General features: G+C 43.8%; 1 protein-coding gene and 1 pseudogene across 1 annotated transcript in view; one reads left to right on the top strand and one right to left on the bottom strand.

The window, feature by feature from the left end:
* Window positions 1–17113, bottom strand: part of CRLF3 (cytokine receptor like factor 3) — a 41860-nt gene extending 24747 nt beyond the window's left edge. Inside the window, exons 1-2 of the mRNA XM_027975271.2 lie at window positions 16919–17113; window positions 2033–2240 (exon numbers count right to left, since the gene is read on the bottom strand). Coding sequence (XP_027831072.1) covers window positions 2033–2240; window positions 16919–17035 — 325 coding nt within the window. The 5' untranslated portion in view covers window positions 17036–17113. The remainder of the gene's footprint in view (window positions 1–2032; window positions 2241–16918) is intronic.
* On the top strand, window positions 10094–10739 carry LOC114116909 (large ribosomal subunit protein uL13-like; annotated as a pseudogene).
* Window positions 17114–22798: the final 5685 nt, after the last annotated feature.

Genomic DNA, 22798 nt, shown 5'->3' with positions numbered 1-22798 from the left:
ACACGCTCTTGACCTGTCCTGAACTGCTGCTGAGTTTGTTTCCAAATGCTGAGCCCCCAGGGGAAAGACATTCTGCAGTCCTGCTAAAAAGAATTTTCTCAAACACACTGTTACGGTCAGTGGCAAATAAACATGTGTCCTTGAAGAGAAGACGGAAATGGAATCAGCATGTAAACATAACACTAGTACTATATTCTAAGTGAGACTAGAAAGGGGACTGACTTCCAGCTGAAGTGACAAACTTGGGAGCCAGACACACTTGTTATTCTGTGCCATGCACAGCACTCTGAAGGACGGACGGCATTCAGTCTCCTTCCCTGAGTCCTCTGTCCTTAACTGACCTCTAAATGTTGGCATCTCTCAGAGTCCCACCTTCTGCAGCCTTCCCATCTCATATTGTACCCTCCCCCCTTTTTTTAACTGAAACGTAACTTTTACTTTAATGTTTTTAATGGAGAAAGAAAGACGGGTCTTTGAAAATGTCCTATTTCAGGTAAACCTAAATTTTAATAGTAAGAGTGACCCTGAACCATCTGAAAGTCCAGAGATGGGGTGGAAGGTGGGAGGGAGGTTCAGGAGGGAGGAGACCTATATATACATACCAGCAATTATCCTCTAATAATAATTTTAAAAAAAGAAAGTACAGAGAAAGAGTGGAAATATGAACAACTCAAGGAGTCATTTCAATCATATTGTGCTATCTCTTGATGACTTTACTTATCCCCATGGATTCAGATGTGCTGTACACACCACTCCCGGCCAAAGTCACCTCTCCAGGTAGGACCTCTCTCCTTAGCATCACACCCACATTTCCAGCTCCTGACATCTTCAGCCCCTCAAGCTCAACATACCCGGAACCAACTGTCTAACCACTCACCCTCCCCCTTCACGTCCTGAGTCAGTCAACGGTACAATTCACCAGTCTTCTAAAACCACGCTGGCCTGGGGCATCCCAAACCCTTCTCTTCCTCCTCCATCCTATAACTGGGCAATCACCAACACCAACAGGAAGAGCTCAGTAAAATCACCCATCATCCTACCTCCAAAAGATCTTAAAACCTGCTCTGCTTCACCTTCACCTGTCACTGCCTTAGTCATTTCCCATCTGGACTGCTGCCATGGAGTTCTCATTAGGCTCTTTTGAGTTCTTTAAAACCCCTAATACAGTTTCTGAACTGTGGGCAGTGTCTTTTTTTTTTTTTAATGTAAATCTGACTGTGTAACTCTGTTGCCTAAAAGACTTCATTCAAGACCTCCCAGATACGCCATTCACTTTTTTCTTGGCATGACTTCTGTTTCCAGTCTTGCTGTGAACTCCTTTTCCTCTTTTGCCTGCTTGATGAATTTCTTCAGCCTTTGTGGAAGTTCTCCTGTTGGAAGCCACCGCACCCTCTTCCAGAGCTAAGCATTTTTCTTTTTGTGCTCCCATGAGGTCTTAGATCTCTCTCACCATTGTGTGCCTCTCTCACTGGCCTGTGAACCCCAAAGGGCAGAACTAGTACCTTTTTATTTAATGTACCTGACAAAGACCTACAGGAGGGAAGGAAGGAAGGTAGACAGACATGGAGGCAGGAAGTTAGCAACGGAAGAACCGGGCACGCTTTAACCAAAGTAACTGACTACATTCAGGAATATAACCACTACAATCTCAGGAGTAAACACCAATCCTACTCCTTAACCCTCTAAAAATAACAATGGAATTAAATCCTATAAACCATCAACACTCTGAAAACTATGTGAACAGATTCAAAATGAGCGCAAAATTGCTGTTAACCATGAATGAGAGACTGTTATCACAGAACCATAAGAAAGATCATTTACTCTGTGTTCTGTAAATTACTATAATTAGTACATGAATTGCAACTTACCCTAGGATACCTCACTGTACCCCTGTTATCCTATTATCAAAAACTTTCCCAAGGTTCGAACAGCCTAAGCACCCAGGGACGGCAGGAAGCCTGCTGGTGCCCTGGGAAACCAGCACAACGTCGACCTGAATGGGCCGCATTTAACAGGCTCCCTGGACTCCCACCTTCTTGGGCTAAGTCCTCTGCGGTGTTAACTCCGTGTTCTATCAGCTTCTGGCAGTCATCTAGTGGTTTGATGGTCTCCTGCTCAATGGTGTCCACTTCTTGCAAGAGGGTCACCAATCGCTCATCCAGGAGCTTTGCAAGCGTTCCCTTTAAATCATTAAAATGCTGTTTGAGGACATCTCTTGTCTGGGATGCACTCTCCTTGATCTGAAACGAAATAACATAAAAACTCAGAATCTATAGGAAAGGCTGATCCGCAGGCATCACCCAAAATAATCTCAAGGCACTACCCCAATATCACCTTCCAGTCACTGGTAAACCAAATGTGATTCATCTGTGCAGACTTGCGTAGTGTTTGCCTTCAGATGAGACAGAACAGCCTCAACCCTGGTCCCATCAGTCACAGACTGTGTCAATAGGATTAAGTTATTAATGATTAAACACGCCATGCCTCAATGCCCTTATTCATCAAATGAGGATAATTATGCTCGCCTGATGGAGCTGCTTGTGGATTAAATAGTCTATGTCCTGCACTTGGTAAAATAATCGGCACATTGTTGCTTTCAATAAATAAACATTAGCAATAATATTATCTGCACAGAGCAGTTTTTGGAAATAGTAATGTTTCAGTGCCAAAGAAAAAAACTAGATTAGGAAGAGATTAAAATTCACTTTACTGGAACTTCCCAGACAGTCCAGTGGTTAAGACTCTATGCTTCCACTGCAGGGGGCATGGGTTTGATCCCTGGTCAGGGAACTAAGATCCCACATGCCATGAGGCCCACCCTCCCCCCTGCAAAAAAAATTCATTTCACTGAAAAGTAGAAAAGAAATGATAGCTTAAAAAAGCACAACAACAACAAAAAATCAATGTGGACAAAATGCCCTCATGATGGTAAAAATAAAAAAAACTAAGAATTTATTTACAATCCAAAAGGTTCACAGGAAGCAGAAGATGTTCAAAGCACGCCTCTGGGACAATGACGTCATCCTTTGAGTCATGGTCCCTTGTGAATTTCAATGAGAGGTTTATAGACCTTTCCAGAAAAAATGAATAATCCCTACCAAAAAGAAACTGATTCAATATCAGAGATTACAAAGTCCCTCAGATCCCAACTATGGCTTGCCCAGAGCAGTAATTCTGAAACTTGGTTTGCGGAAGAATCACGTATCAGACAACCTGTTATAGTTTAGATGGCAAGGCTCCACCCCAGAACTAGCTTGGAGAAGGGGTCAGGGGAACGTACAGGCAGAGTCCTCCTTTTTCACAAGCACATCTGTGACTATGCAGCCCATGCTTTGAGACACACTACCCTCAGTCCACAGAGCCCAGATTAAGAATGATTGTTCTAAGAGATATGACAGAAAAATCCTTACATCTCACAGATATTCTGAAAACCAGTCAGCTGTCTTTACAGACACCAGATTTTCTTTTTAAGCATATAGATAACACACAATTCACCTTTTCTCACTTAACAGGAAAATTCTAACTATACACTAGTCAGCTGCATTAAACCAAACTCACACTTTGTTGTTGTTCAGCCACTAAGTCGTGTCCAACTCTTTGCAACCCCATGACCTGCAACATGCTGGCTCTCCTGTCCTCACTATCTCCTAGAGTTTGCTCAAATCCCTGTCCTTTGAGTTAGTGATGCTATCTAACCATCTTCATAACCAAGTTCATACTGTACTTTCCAAATATTATCATATTAATTTCCTAAGACATATTATGTTTATTACCCTAACCCTTTGCTAACTTGATCTTAGGAAGAGCATTTGAAGGCTACAAGAAATCCACCAAGAAAAGAATGTATCAAAATATGGATAAAGCCCAATATTTCAACAGGTAACAGAGAAATTTTGAAAACTTTCTATTTATTCTCTAACACTAAAATTGAAAACCAGAATACAAAATTGTTGCCCAGGGGTTTCCCTGGTGGCTCAGGGGTAAAGAATCCGCCTACCAATGCAGGAGACACAGGTTCAATCCCTGATTAGGGGAGATCCTACGTGTTGCAGAGCAATGAAGCCTGTTTGTCACAACTACTGAGGCTGTGCTCTAGAGCCTGGGAGCCACTGAAGCCCATGGGCCCTAGAACCTGCGCTCAGCAACGAGAGAAACTACTGCATGGAGATGCCCACCACTGTAACTACAGAGTAGCCCCACTCCCCAAAACTAGAGAAAAGCGCCCATAGCAATGGAGACCCAGCACAGCCCCAAAAATAAATAAACAAAACCATTAAGAACAAACAAGTTACCCAGAAATGTTCACGAGCATGTGAAAACAAAAAATGCCCACATAAGGGCTACAAAGAAATACAGGCGAAAAAATAGTCTCATTGGCTGGGGAGATTGTAGAAACAATTTCTTCTCCTTTCAACATTAATGTAAGTTACAATGGTGTTTGCGCAGTAAGCGAAAGAATTTCTTAAATCATAAAGAACAAAGAAATTCTAACAAGTTTAATTGCTATTAATCTCTGTAAAGTTACTAGAGAACTAAATCCAAGTTGAAGTTTAAAAAAACGAGAGGGTTATATTAAAAATGTCCTTGCTTTAGCACATCACCCAACTGTGGGATTAGGTACCCGAGAATCAGGCCCTAACATACATAAAAATTAGCAACTAAGTGTTGTTCAATACAATTAAGTTAATCGTGTATGTGTTTCTGTGTAAGTGTTAGTCACTCAGTAGTGTCCGACTCTTTGTGACCCCATGGACTGTAGCCTGCCAGGCTCCTCTGCCCATGGGATTTCCCAGGCAAGAATACCGGAAAGTGGGTAGCCATTACCTTCTCCAGGGGATCTTCCTGACCCCAGGGATTGAACCCAGGTCTCCTGCACTGCAGGCAGACGCTTTAACCTCTGAGCCACTAGAGAAGCCCATGTATGTGTTTAAGACCTTTCAAAAAGAACCAGGGAAAGAATGCCTTAGGATTTTGATACATCTCACCTGGAATATGGTTAGAAACGGAAAATCTCAGGTCCTACCCAGAATTACTGGATCAGAACCTGCGATGGTAACAAGGTGATTCACACAGACCTCACAGATACCAGGATACATGAAGACGACAAACTGAAGCTCTGAAATACAGTTCGAACACCCCCACACACACACCAGCAAGAGGAAATTCTGCAGTCGAGTGCTGTACCAACAAGGTCCTGTATCTCTCCCTAACGGATACCACATACACAGGAAGTGCACTGGTTAGGTAAAGTCAATTTCCTCTTTAGAAAGAATTCAAAAGCTCCTGCTGCTGCTGCAGAGCCCCACTACGTTTTGCTTTGTTTCAGAACCTCAGAAAAAAAGGAAGTGTGTAAACACAGAGCAGTGAGAGGGCCAGTGAAGGGAGAATCCATTTCCAAACTCACCTCCTGTCATTTCATTGTAAATGTGACTCCTTTTTGCTCATAAATTCTGGACCACCACTGTTTCAAACTTGACACGTCCTTGGCACCAGTTTCTTCTCCCAGAAATAGCTCTTAATTCAAACCTACAGTCACCTTTAATCGAATCATGTAACTAATCAAGGTCATTCCTTGGGCTTTTATACAACTAATTTTAAAATGTGGACTTCACTGCTGAGTGAATTTCTTGGTATTTGATGTGACACCATGGCCCAGTGGGCTCACTGTTAGCTCGTTCACTCATCCCAACAACTGTGAGAGGTGGGTCTGTGTTGTCTACATTGAAGAAAAAGCTCAAAGAAGCCAAAAAAACTTCCCCACAGCCTCCTGGTGCCAGAAATAGCATGACTCAAAGGTTCACGGTCTGTCCAGTGCACCAAGCTGCTTAGTGCGTACAGACCCCATTTTGTTTGTTTTTAAATTATTTTTTCATTTTTGGCCATGTGGCATGTGGGACCTTACTTCCCCAACCAGGGATCAAACACACACACTATGCATTCGAAGTGCACAGTCTTAACCACTGGACTGCCACGGAAGTCCCCCAGAACCCATTTTAAAGCATTCTGGTAAACCTGTAAAGTTACGTGATTGGTTCAAGACATTTCCTGCTTCAGTGTGTATTTCTTGTCCTTGCATAGAGAAAGGTGTGGTAGACAACCACTCAGGGCAAAACAGCTATTACAGTTTGTAACAAAGTAAATTTAAGAAGGATACAAATGATATACAACTCAAGGTCTCAGAAAGGAAATGCAATATACATTATTTATATTGATTAACAATATTCAGAACCAATTTTCTACTAAAACTTCTAGTATAACAGACCATTAAAACTTACAAACTTTCCACTGCAGTTGATTCTAATTCCAAAGCAACTTTTAAAGTTTTAACAGAGGTTCTCAAAAAATCAATAAGCGTATATAACAGTACAAAGCCATACAAAAGCCTAGTAAAAGATACTTCCCAGCCCTCCAAGACAATAGTGACCGATATTGATTTTCCTCTAAAGTTTAGCTACTAAAATATCAAAAAGCCTGTGTAGAATCTGATTTTAGACATCTCTGATCTTCAGTGGCAATATACAGTAGCTCTGTCTATAACATAACATGCTTGTGTTTCAGGAAATGAAGTAACTGGAATCTCCTCTAAACCATGGATTTTCATGACTACAGAAGAAAAGAATTTTTATCCTCCAACTATAATCTAAGAATTTATGCTCCCGATTGTTTTGCTTATAGGAAACAAATTATTAAAGGCTGGCTTTAAATACCATTAGCTAACAAGAACATACACATCAAAAATAAAAGACAAAGATACAAAGTAATCAACTGAAATTGAAGAAGCTAACCAAAATGTTCCTTCTCGGTTCACAGGAAATGTACTGCATTAGCTATTTGTCTTCACACTGACATCAAGACATAAGTCATTAATAATAATAGTAATAATAATGGCAATAATAACAACATAGCAGCCGCTCCCACTTACCCAACACCTGTGTACCAGGTACTTACAGCCCTGTTCTCACTTAAATTCTACCTCAACCCTATGAAGAAATCATCTGTAGGTGAGTGACCTATAGGAGTCAGAGAGATGAACTTGCCCACATCACAAAGCCAGTCAAGCGGCAGAAAATCTGAACTGTCTGCTTTACGTATGGACTCATAAGCACTGCTACATTTCCTTCTTGTCTCTCTTTCATTAGGCTTTCTTTAAAAATGCTTACTAAACTTTTAAAAGGAAAACTTTACTATATGATTTGGCAGTCTGTTACATTAACGGCCCCAGGGAACCACAAACTATGCCTTGTGGCACTCAGATCCTTGTAGAGACCCCTCCTTGAGAATACAGGCTGGGCGGTGACTAGCAATGCAGTCAGCCGTGCATCCTTACAGAGTGGAGCTGAACGGTGCTGGCTCCAGGCCGCAGCCTTAAGACGACCTGGCAAATTCTGCACTTTGAGGGGTCCTGCCATTTATGAAGCATGGCTATCCTTCTTGAGAGACCAAGTTGAGGGGGGAGGAAAGTGGGAGGTGTGGGAGGAAGAAAGAGGGCCTGGTAGCCAGGCCCAGCCACGCCAGCATTCCAGCTGAGCCCTGCTACCACTTTAGGCTCCAAACAGGTAAGTAAATATTCCATCTTGAACATTCCGGCCTCAGCTGCCATCTGACTGCAATTACAGAAGAGCTGCCAGCAAAATCGGGAGAACTGCCCAGCTGGGCCCCACTCAGCCCCCAGAACACTAAGCAAGTGACTGCCTTTTAAGCCACTATGCTCTGACATAGTTTATTATGTAGCAACAAATAACCAAATCATGACAAAACAAATGTTTAATTCGTGACTATCTGCATTAGTGAATAGGGTGCATATAATCAAAGCCACGAACAATCTAAAAAGAATGTCTGCAAAAGTACACCCAGAACGTTCGTAACAGCACTCATTCAATATTTATTGAGCTTTAGTATGTGCCAGGAACTGAGGTTATAAAGATGAACAAAGCATGATCCTGACCTCAGAAAACTGTGTCATTCTAGGAAAGGAGAAAGTTGCATGCTCGCGTAACTATAGTAAAAAGTATTAAGTTCGTATGTAAGTGGGACAGCCACAAACTGCCATCAGAGCTCAAAAAGCCCTTTCTGCTGGAAGAGAGAGGAGACGTTTCAAGAATTAGTTGCCAGTGGAGAAGTAGGGGAGGTCACCCTGAATAATAATATAATGGTATTAGTTCCACAGCTAACATTTATTAAGCAGTTCGTAAGTCCCAGGCATTGTGCTAAACATTTGAAATACATTTCTCCCTTTAATTCCCACAGTGGCCAAATAAAGTAGGTCCTATCCTTATCCTCATTGCACAGATAGGAAAGTGAGGCGTTGGGAAAGTTAAGTGTCTCAAGGTCTTATGACTAATGGGGGCAAATGCAAATAAAGTAAAATGACTACAAATATAAATGACTCATGGATATCCCTCAATAAGAAAAGCATGGGGCTTCGCAGGTAATCCAGGGGCTAAGACTGCGTGCTCTCAATGCAGGGGCCCGGGGTTTGATCCCTGGTCAGGAAACTAGATCCCATAGGCTGCAATGAAAAGATCAAAGATCCCACATGGCACAATGAAGACCCGGTGCAGTCAAATGAATAAATAAATATTAATAAATTATTCTTAAAATAATAATAAAAGCCTGTCCTGGGAATTCCCTGGGAGTGCAGTAGTTTGGACTTGGTGCTTTCACTGCCAGGGCCTGGGTTCGATCTCGGGTCAGCGAACTCAGGTCCCAGTGGACTCCCCCCGTCCAAAAAAAACTCCAAAGCCTGTCCCACATTTGTTTGGCTTTTGAGATCACAAATTAGTCATATAATTTACCAGGTTTCTAGTAATAAGAACAGTTCTTCTCTATCAAAGTTAAATTTACATCACACTCTATCTTGAAAAAAATAAACCCTAGACAGAAATAAACTGGGCCCTTCTGTGACACTCACTTTTTAATTAAGCTCCCTGAGTTTAACATTATTAATTCCCAATGCTTTTATGAACTCTCATTTCCTACTATATTTCAAGTGAGTTTGGACTCAACAAGCAGCTTTCAGAATGCTGTGTTTAAAGACAATTTGTGAAGACTTGTTTGAGAAAAGATGACTAAAAAGCCAATGTAAATATGTGGTCTTTTGCACACAAATATATGTGCAGCTTTTTTCCCCTTGGTGGTTGATTATTTAGTTTTGCTTCTGTTTTGTATTTTGACATATCTGAGTCAATACTTTTCAGCCTATTACCAACAAATGCTCTATAAGTACCTCGGTAATTTTAATTCACCTCTGGATTAAAAATTAGACTGTACGTGGGAAATCTGCCATAATAAATGCTTATGATATAACACTAGCCAAACGAAAAAAGCAGATATAAAGTTGCGAAACTACTATACAGTAGTTTTTCAATTTGACAAAATAATATGTCTAGAAGGATACACCAAAATGTTAACAGTGGTTGTCTGTAAATAGAATTATGAGTTATTTTCAAATTATTTCATTTCTTCTTAGGTTTCTCCAGCTTGGGATTTAACCTTTTCTTAGGACACAATAATGGATTTCCCAGGTGGCTCAGTGGTAAAGAATCTGCCTGCCAAAGCAGGAGTACATGGGTTCGATTCCAGGGTCAGGAAGATCCCCTGGAGAAGGAAATGGCAACCCACTCCAGTATGCTTGCCTGGAAAATTCCAAGGACAGAGGAGCCTGGTGGGCTACAGTCCAGGCAGGGTCACAAAGAGTCTGACACAACTGAGCACACACGCACACAGGACACAAAAGGAACATTTTAATACCGCAGTAACAAATTATTTTCAAACAGAGTTTCGGACTTTTGAAAATGGGTAACAGAAGGGGAAGTGGGAGATAAAAGAAGCAGTAATAGCTTTCTTTTCTTTGCTGAGCTACTAAGACTTTCTGCCCTTGTTTTCTGAAATAACTTATTTTTCCCTGCACTGAGTTCCCCACACTGAGTCTTAAGTATGCTACACGTTTTCAAATCCTGTGGGAATAATGATCTATGGAGAACCTGGTATAGGTATCTTAGGAATATCAAGGTTTCTAGTAAGATCCTCAAAAAATTAGCTGAAATCAACTATTTAAAAGTTTGAAAACAGCTTTCCCAGGTGGCTCCTAAAGATGATGCAGGGGCAGGTCCTGGGGCTCGCTGGCCGAGGCCATCTCCTGGAACGCCAGGCAGCCGTCGTGGCCAAGCAGGTGCTTCTGGACCGGAAGGCTGTGGTCCTGCACCGTGAGGGCATCAACACTGCTGACAGCTTCCACAGAAGGACCCGGAAGTACCTGGCCTTCCTCTGCAAGCAGATGAACACCAACCCCTCTGGGGGCCCAGACCACTTCCGAGCCCCCAGACACATCATCTGGCAGACAGTGCAAGGCAGGCAGCCCACAAGACCAAGCGTGGCCCAGCCGCTCCGGGCCGCCTCAAGGTGTTTGACGGGATCCCGCCACTCTACGAAAAGAAAAAACTGATGGTGGGTCCCGCTGCCCTCAATGTTGTACGTCTGAAGCCTATTCCGAAGTTCGCCTACACCTAGGGTGTCTGGCTCATGAGGTTGACTGCAAGTACCACCAGGTGATAACAGCCACCCTGGAGGAGAAGCGAAAGGAGAAGGCCAAGATCCACTGTCGGAAAAAGCAGCAGCTCTTGAGGCTATGGAAGCGGGCTGAAAAGAACACAGAGGAAGAAAACTGACGAGCTCACAGAGGTCCTCAGGACTCATGGATTTTTAGTCTGAGCCCAGTAAAATTGACTATTTATTCTTCATGCTTGGCCTGGCCTGCCCTTCTTCCATCGCCACCCTACGATGTGGGGGACCCTTGGGGCTGCCATCCAGGTGCCACAGGCAGCCTGGGGTTTAGAAGAGTGGGTATAGCAAAGGGGCCTTAGTCACTGCTGTTTAAGAAGCATGCATGCTCAGTCATGTCCAACTCTTTGCAGTCCATGGACTGTAGCCTCCCAGGCTTCTCATGTCCATGGAATTGTCCACGCAAGCATACTGGAGTGGGCTGCCACTTTCCTACTTCAGGGAATCTTCCCGACCCAGGGATCGAACCCACGTCTCTTGCATCTCCTGCAGTGGCGGGTGTATTCTTTACTACTGTGCCACCTGGAAAGCCCAGCTGTTTAAGAAAGGCCTTTTAAAAAGTGGAGGCAAAAAAAAAAAAATAAGTGGAGAGCTATGCAGGCATCATTTGGGACCTATTCATTCATGAGCTTTAGGACACAGTTGGAATAACCAGCGCAGTTGCAATACTGGCAAAAGTGAACTGGAAGACTTAACTGCAAGGGATCCCACACTGCCGCAGGTGTGTGCTTAAGGTTTCCATGTGGTCGGATACTATACTCTGCATCTGTTAGGATGTGAGAGAATGCTTGGACAGCACAGGTCTGGGATTTTAAAAAAAAAGAGTTTATGGAAAGGAAGTGCAGCCAAGTGGTCACAGGCATCACCTTTATGTCTTTCCAATATTTTGTGATCCAAAACTAATAGATTCTTTTTAAAGAAAAATATCTGAAAACAAAGTACCATGAGAGACAAACGGTTGCATTACAGATGTTTAAGACATGCTAAAATAAGTGCTGGCTTGAGATTCTCAATTAATCACTTGTCTGACATTGTATAATTGTCTAACAAACCCGTGTAATTTCAAACAGCATTTTAATCTTGAGGCTAGGGCTTCCCTGGTGGCTCAGTGGTAAAGAATCCACCTGCCAATGCAGGAGACACGGGTTCCATCCCTGACCGGGGAAGATCCCACATACCACGCTGCAACGAAGCCTGGGCGCCACAACTATTGAGCCTGTGCTCTGGAGCCCAGGAGCTGCAACTCCTGAGCCCACGTGCTGGAGTTACTGGAGCCCACTCCAAGACAAGAGAAGCCACCAGTGAGAAGCCCGGGCACCACAACTAAAGAGTAGCTCCCACTCCCCAGGACTAAAGAGCCCTCCCAGCAATAAAGACCCATCACAGCCAAAAACAAATAATAAAAATAGAATTAGAAAAAAAAATCTTGATGATAAACCACAACATTTTACAACACATCTAAGGGTTAAAACGGCAGAGAGCTGATGAAGTGCTAACGGTACACTCCAAGGCCCTGTGTCTCAGTGTTTAATGAGCATACACATCACACCCAGCAATACTGTTAAAGTACAGATGACTATTCAGGAGGTCTGGGTGGGGCCTGATTCCTGCCTTCCTCATCAGCTCTCAGGTCAGGATGCCCCTACTGCAGACACAGACCACGCGTGTAGTAGCAATAATCAAAGGGACACCCACTGGCCAGAGCTGGGCAGGGTCCTCACCAAACAGTATCTTAGACACCAGGATCTGGCCCATTATGCTGAAAGAGCAGGGATCTGCTCTTGACAGCACCCTCTGAGACACTGAATCACACTAATTAGAGGCACATGATGGCCAACACATTTATTTTATGGAGTGAACTATTAACTGTACACGGACTGGAGTATCGGTATTTCTACCATCTCCAGTACCTCGAACTAACCCCGCTTTGATAATGTACAAAGATGGAGTTTCTGGACCTGCAATGCTTAAAGATGAGGCTCTGGACTGTGGCCATGTCATCACACTGGTGTCACTCCGTGAGGCATCTCTGACTGGCAAGCTGACACTACTGCGTGACATCCTAATCACCTATCTCTACTCACAACAAGCAGGAAAGTCAAGCCTGTAGAAATGAACAAGGGATGAAGAACACAATGGAAGTGAAATCTGAAAACGAATACACAAGAATTTAGATTTCTATTTGTTTTGTTTTGAGGCGGAAGTCTAATGATTAGCCACAGAAGGAAAAGGTTACATCTGTGAGGGCAGTGGTCTGTTTCCCTGACCACAGTATTTCTAGGACCTAGAAGTATCTCTGACCCACAAGAGGCACGCATTACATATTCATTGAATGAATGAACAGATAAGTATTTAAAGACGGTGGGAGTTGATTTCCTTGGCATTTACATCTTAATACCAAGGATTCCAGGGAGCTATATAGAACTATTCTTAATGATTTCAACATCAGTGAGGCCAAGTTGACTGTAAATATCATCTGATTTCCTGAAGACCAGTCTCTAGTGTTTAACACATTCAAACAGTAAGTTACTGACTACACTTCATTCCTACACAGAACTTCCTTTTCTCTGAAGACAGAGGGTAAGGCTTCATTAATTTAACCACAAGAGGAGAAACTGCTGCATGCTGGCAGTTGTTTTTGACTCTAAAAGATTGACAGTAAAAGACGTCACTCTTGTTCCTTCTAAACATTCACAGACATGATTTCCTAACAGGAGGCAAAAAATTTCATGAGAGATTTTTTTCAAGGGTAAGAAACAAAAACAAAGATAAAAAGTATGCCAACAGTTCTTGAGAAGGTTAAACAAAGAGTTACCACATGACCCAGCAATTTCTAAGTATATTCTCAAATATACAAATATCTACACGGAAACTCAACCATGAGTGTTCACAGCAACATTATTCATAATAGCCAAAAAGTGAAATCAACCCAAATGTCTATCAGCTGATGGATGGAAACATAAAACGTGCTTTATCCACAAAATATTACTCAGTCACAAAAAGAACTAAAGTATCGATACATGCTACCACATGAATGAACTTGAAAACATTATGCCTAAGTCAAAGAAGCCAGTCGCAAGGGGTCACATTCAGTATGGTTTTATTTTTATGACATGTGCTAAATAGGCAAATCCAAAGAGAGACAGAAAGCATTTCCTTTTTGGGGTGATAAAAGGTTCTGGAAACAGACCGTGGTGATGGTTGCACAACTTTGCAAATACACTAAAAACTGCTGAATTGTACATTTTAAGGTATGGATTGTATGGTCTGTAAATTATACATCAATTTTAAAAAATCCTATAAGGAAGTAAAATCAGCAAGTAAAAATATATATACGAAGGGAGCATCCTTTTTCTCTGCTCTCTCATTCACCCCCACACAAAATCTTTGACTGAAAAGCCATATATTTTATGTAGTTATTCTGAAAATGACTGGAACCCTAAAAATATCCCAACCACTAAACAAAAGCAGCTGCTTATTTCGATAACATTTTTGTAACACAGATCCTCCTTAGACTGCAAGTTGATAGAGCACTTATTCTCCAAATCCAAACGTGTGCAACCCACTAGAATGAACTCTGAGGCAGAATTAAAGCTTTTATTGGGTTGACGAGAAAGTTTGTTCAGGTTTTTCCATACAATCTTACAAACTTTTTGGCCAGCCCAATAGAACCAGAAGCCACTGTAACTGGCACTGGCACAAAACACATTTCAGGTCACATGAGAGAACTACCATATTACTCAGTCCACTTGGAAGGCAATGTTATTGAGAACCTAAGCATAACGGATGTTCTCCTAGTGTTTTCTGTTTCAAGCCTGAGACAATGGAACTCAAAAACAAAACAAAACCCCATACTAAACTCCACTAAATTATAGGGAAGTGTGTCCCGTATTTAAATTATTGGACATGGAACTTAAAAGAATGTAGGTTTGGAAACTTAGAATGAGATCATACTGAATTGTTTTAATGTGTTCAGTAAAACATGAGAAATTAATAAGTACTACTCCCAGGTGCTAAGCTCATTCATTCATTTAATATCAGCTCTCTGTGTGTGTTTAGTTGCTTAGTCGTGTCCGACTCTTTGTGACCCCCCATGGACTGTATAGTACACCAGGCTCCTCTGTCCATGGGATTCTCCAGGTAATACTGGAGTGGGTTACCATTTCCTCCTTCAGGAGAACTTCCCAACCCAGGGATCGAACCAGTGTCTTCTGTGTCTCTTGCCCTGAAGGTAGATTCTTTACCCACTGAGCCATCAGGGAAGATAATATCAACTCTACTGTTTCTTAATTGTTGATACAGTTGAACAACAGTCTCATTTATACATAAAATATCTTAACTGGCTGAAACATTAATCATATAATAAGAGATGCTGAAATCTCTTTTTAAACATACCCTAGATTTAGAACCTCTGTTTCACAATAGCAGAAAGAATAATACAGATGTTGCCAAGTGAAAATCAAGATGAATGTATTGGAAGGCCTTAAAAAGTATTCATCAAGTCAGGATCACCATATCTAGATTTCCCTCTCAGATTTGCTACTAAACTACAAATGATGCCTGGCCTTCATTTAAAAATCTATAAGAACTTTAGGACTTCCACGGTGGCACACGGAGAAGGCAATTGCACCCTACTCCAGTACTCTTGCCTGGAAAATACCATGGACAGAAGAGACTGGGGTCGCTACGAGTTGGATAGGACTGAGCGACTTCACTTTCACTTTTCACTTTCATGCATTGGAGAAGGAAATGGCAACCCACTCCAGTGTTCTTGCCTGGAGAATCCCAGGGACGGGGGAGCCTGGTGGGCTGCTGTCTATGGGAATGCACAGAGTCGGACACGACTGAAGTGACTTAGCAGCACGGTGGCAGAGTGGATTGCAATCTGCCAGTCAACGCAGAGGACATTGGGTCGATTCCTGCTTCAGAAGATCCCACATGCAGCAGAGCAACTAAGCCACAACTACTGAGTCTGCATGCTGCAACTGCCGAAGCCCTCTGGCCCTAGAGGGCTATGCAACATGAGAAGCCACTGCAACTGAGAAGTCTGCATACTGCAACTAGAGAGCAGCCCCCACTTGCTGTAACTACAGAAAGCCCACGCAAAGGCAACGAAGACTCAGCACAAGAGCAATGAAGACCTAGCAGAGTCAAAAGTGAAAATAAAGTTTTTAAAAACCTACAAGAATTTTAAAATGTATAAAACCTCAAGCAGGTTGAGTACCCTTAATGATGAGAATACCCCAAAGCACTGTTAGCACAGCACTATTCAACTAGTTGTAATTTTCAGATTCTTTGCAGCATGAGAGCTACTAGGATGACCACATAGGTTAGTGACAAGCGTGATGAAGAAAAATGCCACTCACTCATATGATTCCACTCAGCTGGAATCCCACTGATTCAAGAAGCACTTATTAAGCACCTGACTTAAAAGTTGCTCGAGGATTATCTGTCCTACTACACACTGGCCGAGGGTTATATCTTTTTCCGTATACGTTCCAGGGTGTGGAGAAACCATGTGGCTCTCCTATATCTTTGAGGACCAGGTCCCCACGGAGCAGATAACTGCTGTCACTTGGAAGTATATTTAGCTTCTCCTCTCAACACGTCTCTCTTTAAATCTGTTTTTCCATTTCCCTACGCTTTTGTATCCCATCCCTCAAGGGTTTCATTTTCTTTCCTTTGCCCTTTCCACACAGCTTCACTTTAAAATCCAAACTCACTAGAATGGGATCTCGCTAAATGATTTTTTTTTTTAATGCATTCACGATCACAGGAGATATTAAAGACTACTTTCCGGCAGTAATTCCATTCATTTAGTGTTAACTCTTCCTCCCGTCTCTGTCCCTCTCTTTAGTCCTTCCCCTTCCACGGTCCATTTTGCCTCCAGTTTGCGCTCTCCCAACTCACTGCCCTACATTTTCCTCGAGCTCTCTAAACTCAATCTCCATCCATAAGGCAGGTTTTCCAATGAACCTCCACCGCCCCCAACTCTCGCAATCTTGACCACTCTCTGCGACGCCCTCGGTTTCTGCTGCGACCCCGGACTCCTCCCAACCTCGCAGCCCTTCGCATCCCTAGCATCGCCCCACACAGCTTAGGAAACACCTCACACCCTCCCTCCATTCCCCAAACGCGTCTCTTCCTCTCAAGACCCCCTCCCCCAACCCCCCTCAGAGCCCACCTCCCCCTTCCCCACACCCAGCCAAGTCTCCTGCGCCTTCAGAGCCGCTTGCCTCCTCCCTGCAGAGTGTCCGGACACTCCCGCCCCTCGCAGCCTTCCCTACGCTCGCCCACGGCGGGGCACCCCGCGCCCTCCTCGGGGCCCACAGCGCCCCGGCGGGCGCGGCCCTCCGACCTGCCTCCGCGCCTCCCGCAGACCCTGCAGCCTCTGGCTCAGCTCCCGGCTGTAGCTCTGCGCCGCCTCCACGCTCTCGCGGGCCTCCTGCAGCAGCAGCTCGGGCTCCAGCTCCATCGTCCCCTCGTCCGGCCGCGCGGCCGGCGGCGGCGGGCGCGGTTCCCGACTGTCCCAGGCGCCGCCGAGCGGCACTGTACTGCGGAGCGCAGGCGGAAGCCCCGCCCCGCCCCGCCCCGCGGAGGCCTTGATTGACGGCGGCGCGAGACCCGCGTCCGGGTCCCAGCGCCGCCTGCGGGCCGCCTGCGCCTCCCGCCCGGCGGTGCTCCTGCGCCGCACCTGGCCCGAGGTGGTTCCTCCCAGCCCGGGTGGAGCCAACGAAAGATTAACGACCGCACCTAGCGAAGTGCTTCGCACAACTTATAGCCTTCTGGCTTTTCACTACCAGGCCTCCTTGCACCTCTATTGCACAGCGGAGGAAAGAGAGGGACGGAGAGAGAAATCAATTTTCTCAAGCCGTCGGGATTTCAACCCCAATGGCTCTTAAATCATTGTCTTCAATTCAGTTCAGTCGCTCAGTCAGACTCTTTGTGACCCCATGGATTGCAGCATGCCAGGCCTCCCTGTCCATCACCAACTCCCAGAGTTTACTCAAACTCATGTCCATTGAGTCAGTGAACGAGCATTCCTGCAGCGGCCAGTGGTTTAGGAGGTTACCATAAGCCAGTCACCAGGCTCAGAGGGATCACCCGCCACCCAGAAGCTCGTAGTCTAATAAAGGAGCCAAGACAGAGGCCTAAGCGTGGGCCCCCCGGGTAGGTACCTAAATCCTGCCAGAATTCCAAGACAAGCTTTTTCTGTACCAGCCAGGTAGTGAAAATGTGGAGCTTGGCTGGCCATAAGGCCTCTGTTGCAATGTAGTAAGTAAGTGGGCGTGACCATGTGCAAATAATACTTAGGGACACAAATTTGAATTTCACCTAATTGTCATGTGTCACAAAATATACTTTGCATCTTTTTTCAACTACTTTAAAAGGTAAAAAACAGTCTTCATTCAGGAGCCCAATAAAAACAGATGGTAGATCAGATTTAGACCATGGACAGAGGAAACTGGAGGGCTACAGGCCATAGGGTCGCAGAATCAGACACCACTAAAGTGACTTAGCACACACCGCCAGTAGTTTCCTGACCCCTGGCCGAGTGTGGTAGACTTGCTTTCCCTCAGATACAGACTGCCTCAAGGTTACACAATGAATCTGTACTAGAGGCTAGATTTCAATTTTCCTGGGCCAGACTCGCATGTTCTTGCTACCATACTGTTTTGTGCTAAGTAAAATGACACTTGAGATTAGAGAAGTTTAGAAAAGGAAAGCCCTTCTGGAGAAAGTGGGAAATTATCCTAAACTAGCCAGGCACTCCACAGATGCTCAACAAGTATCTGTGGAATGAATCAAGGCATTAACTAAACAAAAAGGAGTAAGGAGAGGCACCCCAGGCAGGACGAAACTAAGTGGGGAAGGATATATAAGGCTGGCAGGAATCCAAGTGGATTCTGTAAGGAAGGAGGAGACCACTGTGACTGGAGAGGAAGGACTGAAATATATTGGGAGATGAAGTTGAGCAAAGTAAGGGCCATGGAGCTCAGGTTAAGAAAGTTAACAGGTACTCAGAAAACCTCCAGAAGATCTCAACTGGGTTCAATCCCTGGGTCAGGAAGATCCCCTGGAGGAGGAAATGGCAACCCACTCCAGTATTCTTGCCTGGGTAATACCATGGACAGAGGAGCCCGGTGGGCTACAGTCCACGGGGTCACGAGAGTCAGACATGACTTAGTGACTAAACCACCACCGCCAAGTACATCAGTCAAGTGGGAGAAGTGTGTATTCCAGAATAACTACAGTGATGGTTATCAAGAGAAAATGGTATAATATTGGGGAGAAAATGACATCTTCCATATTTCTCCATGCACCAAGTACATGTCATTGCCAAAAACCACTAAAATTTGATTTAGGAGACTAGCAATTTTGGAAACGTCTGAGCTACATTTTAAAAAATTGACAATAATGGAAATGTCTTCCTTACAGGGAGTGTGCAAATTCTGGTTAATATGGCCAAGTAAAAGCACATATCTATGTACAAAATGTTTAAAGAGTGTAAGGTATGTGTCTGGCTCTGTGCCAAGTGTTGGGAATCAAAATAGGAATGAGACCTAGGATTTGTCTTCATAGTCCACTGGGGGGAATCGTACAAAGATAAATACAGGAATTTGTATTCTAATACATTGAATGCAATAAGTAGAAGCACAGAAACCTGCTGCCTAATCCAGCCAAAGGTAAAGTGGAAGGAAGAAGCTATCAGGGAAAGTTTCTTGGAAAAAGTAGCTTCTGAGGTGAGTCTTAAGGTTTTTCTTGGCATGGCCCCAAGTGAGTCTCTCTTTTCCCTTCCAAAAAGCTATCAAAATAACAACTTAACGAGTTTAAAACTGGATTAGGGGACTTCCTTGGAGGTCCAATGGTTAAGAATCCACCTGCCAATGCAGGGGACACGGGTTCAACCCCTGGTCTGAGAAGATTTCACACGTTTTTGTTGTTGTTCAGTCGCTAAGTTGTGACCAACGTTTTGCAACCCCATAGATTGTAGCATGCCAGGCTCCTCTGTCCTTCACCATCTCCCAGAGTTTGTTCAAATTCTTGTCCATTGAGTCAGTGGTGCTATCTAACCATCTCATCCTTTGTCACCCTGCTCTCCTTTTTTCCTTCAATCTTCCCCAACATTAGAGAATTTTCCAATGAGTCAGATCTTCACACCAGATGGCCAAAGTATTGGAGGTTCAGCTTCAGCATCAGTCCTTCCAGTGAATGTTCAAGGTTGATTTCTTTAAGGATTGACTGGTTTGATCTCCTTGCAGTCCAAGGAACTCTCAAGAGTCTTCTCCAGCACCACAGTTCGAAAGCATCAGTTCTACAGCTCTCAGGCTTCATTATGGTCCAACTCTCACATCCATACATGACTACTGAAAAAACTATACCTTTGACTATACGGACCTTTGTTGGCAAAGTGGTGTCTCTGCTTTTTAATAGGCTGTCTAGGTTTGTCATAGATTTTCTTCCAAGGAGCAAGCGTCTTTTAATTTCATGGTGGCAGTCACTGTCTGCAGTGATTTTGGAGCCCAAGAAAATAAAATTTGTCACTGCTTCCACTTTTCCCCCTTCAATTTGCAATGAAACAAAGGGACTGGTTGCCATGATCAAGCCGTTTTTTCACACTCCTCTTTCACCCTCATCAAGAGGCTCTTCAGTTCCTCTTTACTTTCTGCTATTAGAGTGGTATCATCTGCATTATCTGAGGTTGTTGATATTTCTCCCAGCAGTCTTGGTTCCAGCTTGTGAGCCATCCAGTCTGGCATTTCACATGATGTACTCTGCATAGAAGTTAAATAAAAAGAGTGATGATATACAGCCTTGTTGTACTCCTTTCCTAATTTTGAACCAGTCAGTTGTTCCATGTTTGACTCTAACTGTTACTTCCTGACCTGCATACAGGTTTCTCTGCAGACAGGTAAGGTGGTCTGGTATTCCTATCTCAGTAAGAATTTTCCACAGTTTGTTGTGAGCCACATAGTCAAGGTTTACCATAGTCAATGAAGCAGAAGTAGATGTTTTTCTGGAATTCCTTTGCTTTCTCTATGATCCAATGAATGTTGGCAATTGACCTCTGGTTCCTCTGCCTTTTCTAAACCCAGCTTGTACATCTCGAAGTTCTCAGTTCATGTATTACTGAAGCCTAGCTTGAAAGATTTTGAGTATAATCTTGCTAGCATGTGAAATGAGTGCAACTGTATGGTAGTTTAAACATTCTTTGGCATTGCCTTTCTTTGGGATTGGAATGAAAACTGACCTTTTCCGGTCCTATGGCCACTGCTGAGTTTTCCAAATTTGCTGGCATATTGAGTGCAGTCCTTTAATAGCATCATTTTTTAGGATTTTAAATAGCCCAGCTGGAATTTCAGTACCTCCACTAGCTTTGTTCTTAGAAATGCTTCCTAAGGCCCAGTTGACGTCACTCTCCAGGATGTCTAGCTCTAGGTGAATGACCATACCATCATGATTATTTGGATCATTGAGATCTTTTTTGTATAGTTCTTCTGTGTATTCTTGCTACCTATTAGTCTCTGCTGCTTCTGTTAGGTCTTTACTGTCTCTGTCCTTTATCGTGCCTATCCTTGCATGAAATATTCCCTTGATATCTCCAATTTTCTTGAAGAGATCTCTAGTCTTTCCTATTCCATTGTTTTACTCTGTTTCTTTGCATTGTTCATTGAAGAAGACCTTCTTATCTCTCTTTGCTATTCTCTGGAACTCTGCATTCAGTTGGGTGTATCTTTCCCTTTCTCCTCTCCCTTTCATTTCTCTTCTTTCCTCAGTTCAGTTCAGTTCAGTCACTCAGTCGTGTCCGACTCCTTGCGACCCCATGAATCACAGCGCGCCAGGCCTCCCTGTCCATCACCAACTCCCGGAGTTCACTCAGACTTACGTCCATCAAGTCAGTGATGCCATCCAGCCATCTCATCCTCGGTCGTCCCCTTCTCCTCCTGCCCCCAATCCCTCCCAGCATCAGAGTCTCTTCCAATGAGTCAATTCTTTGCATGAGGTGGCCAAAGTACTGGAGTTTCAGCTTTAGCATCATTCCTTCTAAAGAAATCCCAGGGCTGATCTCCTTCAGAATGGACTGGTTGGATCTCCTTGCAGTCCAAGGGACTCTCAAGAGTCTTCTCCAACATCACAGTTCAAAAGCATCAATTCTTCGGCACTCAGCCTTCTTCACAGTCCAACTCTCACATCCATACAGGACCACAGGAAAAACCATAGCCTTGACTAGACAGACCTTAGTCGGCAAAGTAATGTCTCTACTTTTGAATATGCTATCTAGGTGGGTCATAACTTTTCTTCCAAGGAGTAAGCTTCTTTTAATTTCATGGCTGCAATCACCATCTGCAGTGATTCAGCTATTTGTAAAACTTCCTCAGACAACTGCTTTACCTTCTTGCATTTGTTTTTCTTTGGGATGGTTTTGATCACTGTCTTCTGTACAGTGTTACCAACCTCTGTCCATAATTCTTCAGGCCCTCTATCAGATCTAATCCCTTGAATCTATTTGTCACCTCCATTGTATAATCATAAGGGATTTAATTCAGGTCATACCTGAATGGCCTGGTGGTTTTCCCTACTTTCTTCAGCTGAAGCCTGAATTTGGCAATAAGGAGTTCCTGATCTGAGCCATAGTCACCTCCAGGTCTTGTTTTCGCTGACCTCTACAGAGCTTCTCCATCTTTGGCTGCAAAGAATATAATCAATCTGATTTTGGTATTGACTGATGATCTCCACGTGTAGAGTCGTCTCTTGCGTTGATGGAAGAGAGTGTTTGCTATGACTAGTGGGTTCTCTTGACAAAACTCTGTTAGCTTTGCCTTGCTTCATTTTTGTACTCCAAGGCCAAATTTGCCTGTTACTCCAGGTTATCTCTTGACTTCCTACTTTTCCATTCCAATCCCATATGAGGAAAAGGATGTCTTTCTTTGGTGTTAGTTCTATAAGGTCTTAGAGGTCATCATAGAACTGGTCGGAGAAGGCAATGGCACCCCACTCCAGTACTCTTGCATGGAAAATCCCATGGGTAGAGGAGCCTGGTAGGCTACTGTCCATGGGGTCACTAAGGGTTGGACATGACTGAGCGACTTCACTTTCACTTTTCACTTTCACACATTGGAGAAGGAAATGGCAACCCACTCCAGGGTTCTTGCCTGGAGAATCCCAGGGACGTGGAGCTTGATGGGCTGCCGTCTAAGGGGTTGCACTGAGTTGGACACGACTGAAGCAACTTAGC

This window comes from Ovis aries, chromosome 11 (genome assembly GCF_016772045.2).
Source record: "Ovis aries strain OAR_USU_Benz2616 breed Rambouillet chromosome 11, ARS-UI_Ramb_v3.0, whole genome shotgun sequence".
In the NCBI taxonomy this organism is placed as follows: Eukaryota; Metazoa; Chordata; class Mammalia; order Artiodactyla; family Bovidae; genus Ovis; species Ovis aries.
This window is presented reverse-complemented; position numbering and strand designations above follow the sequence as displayed.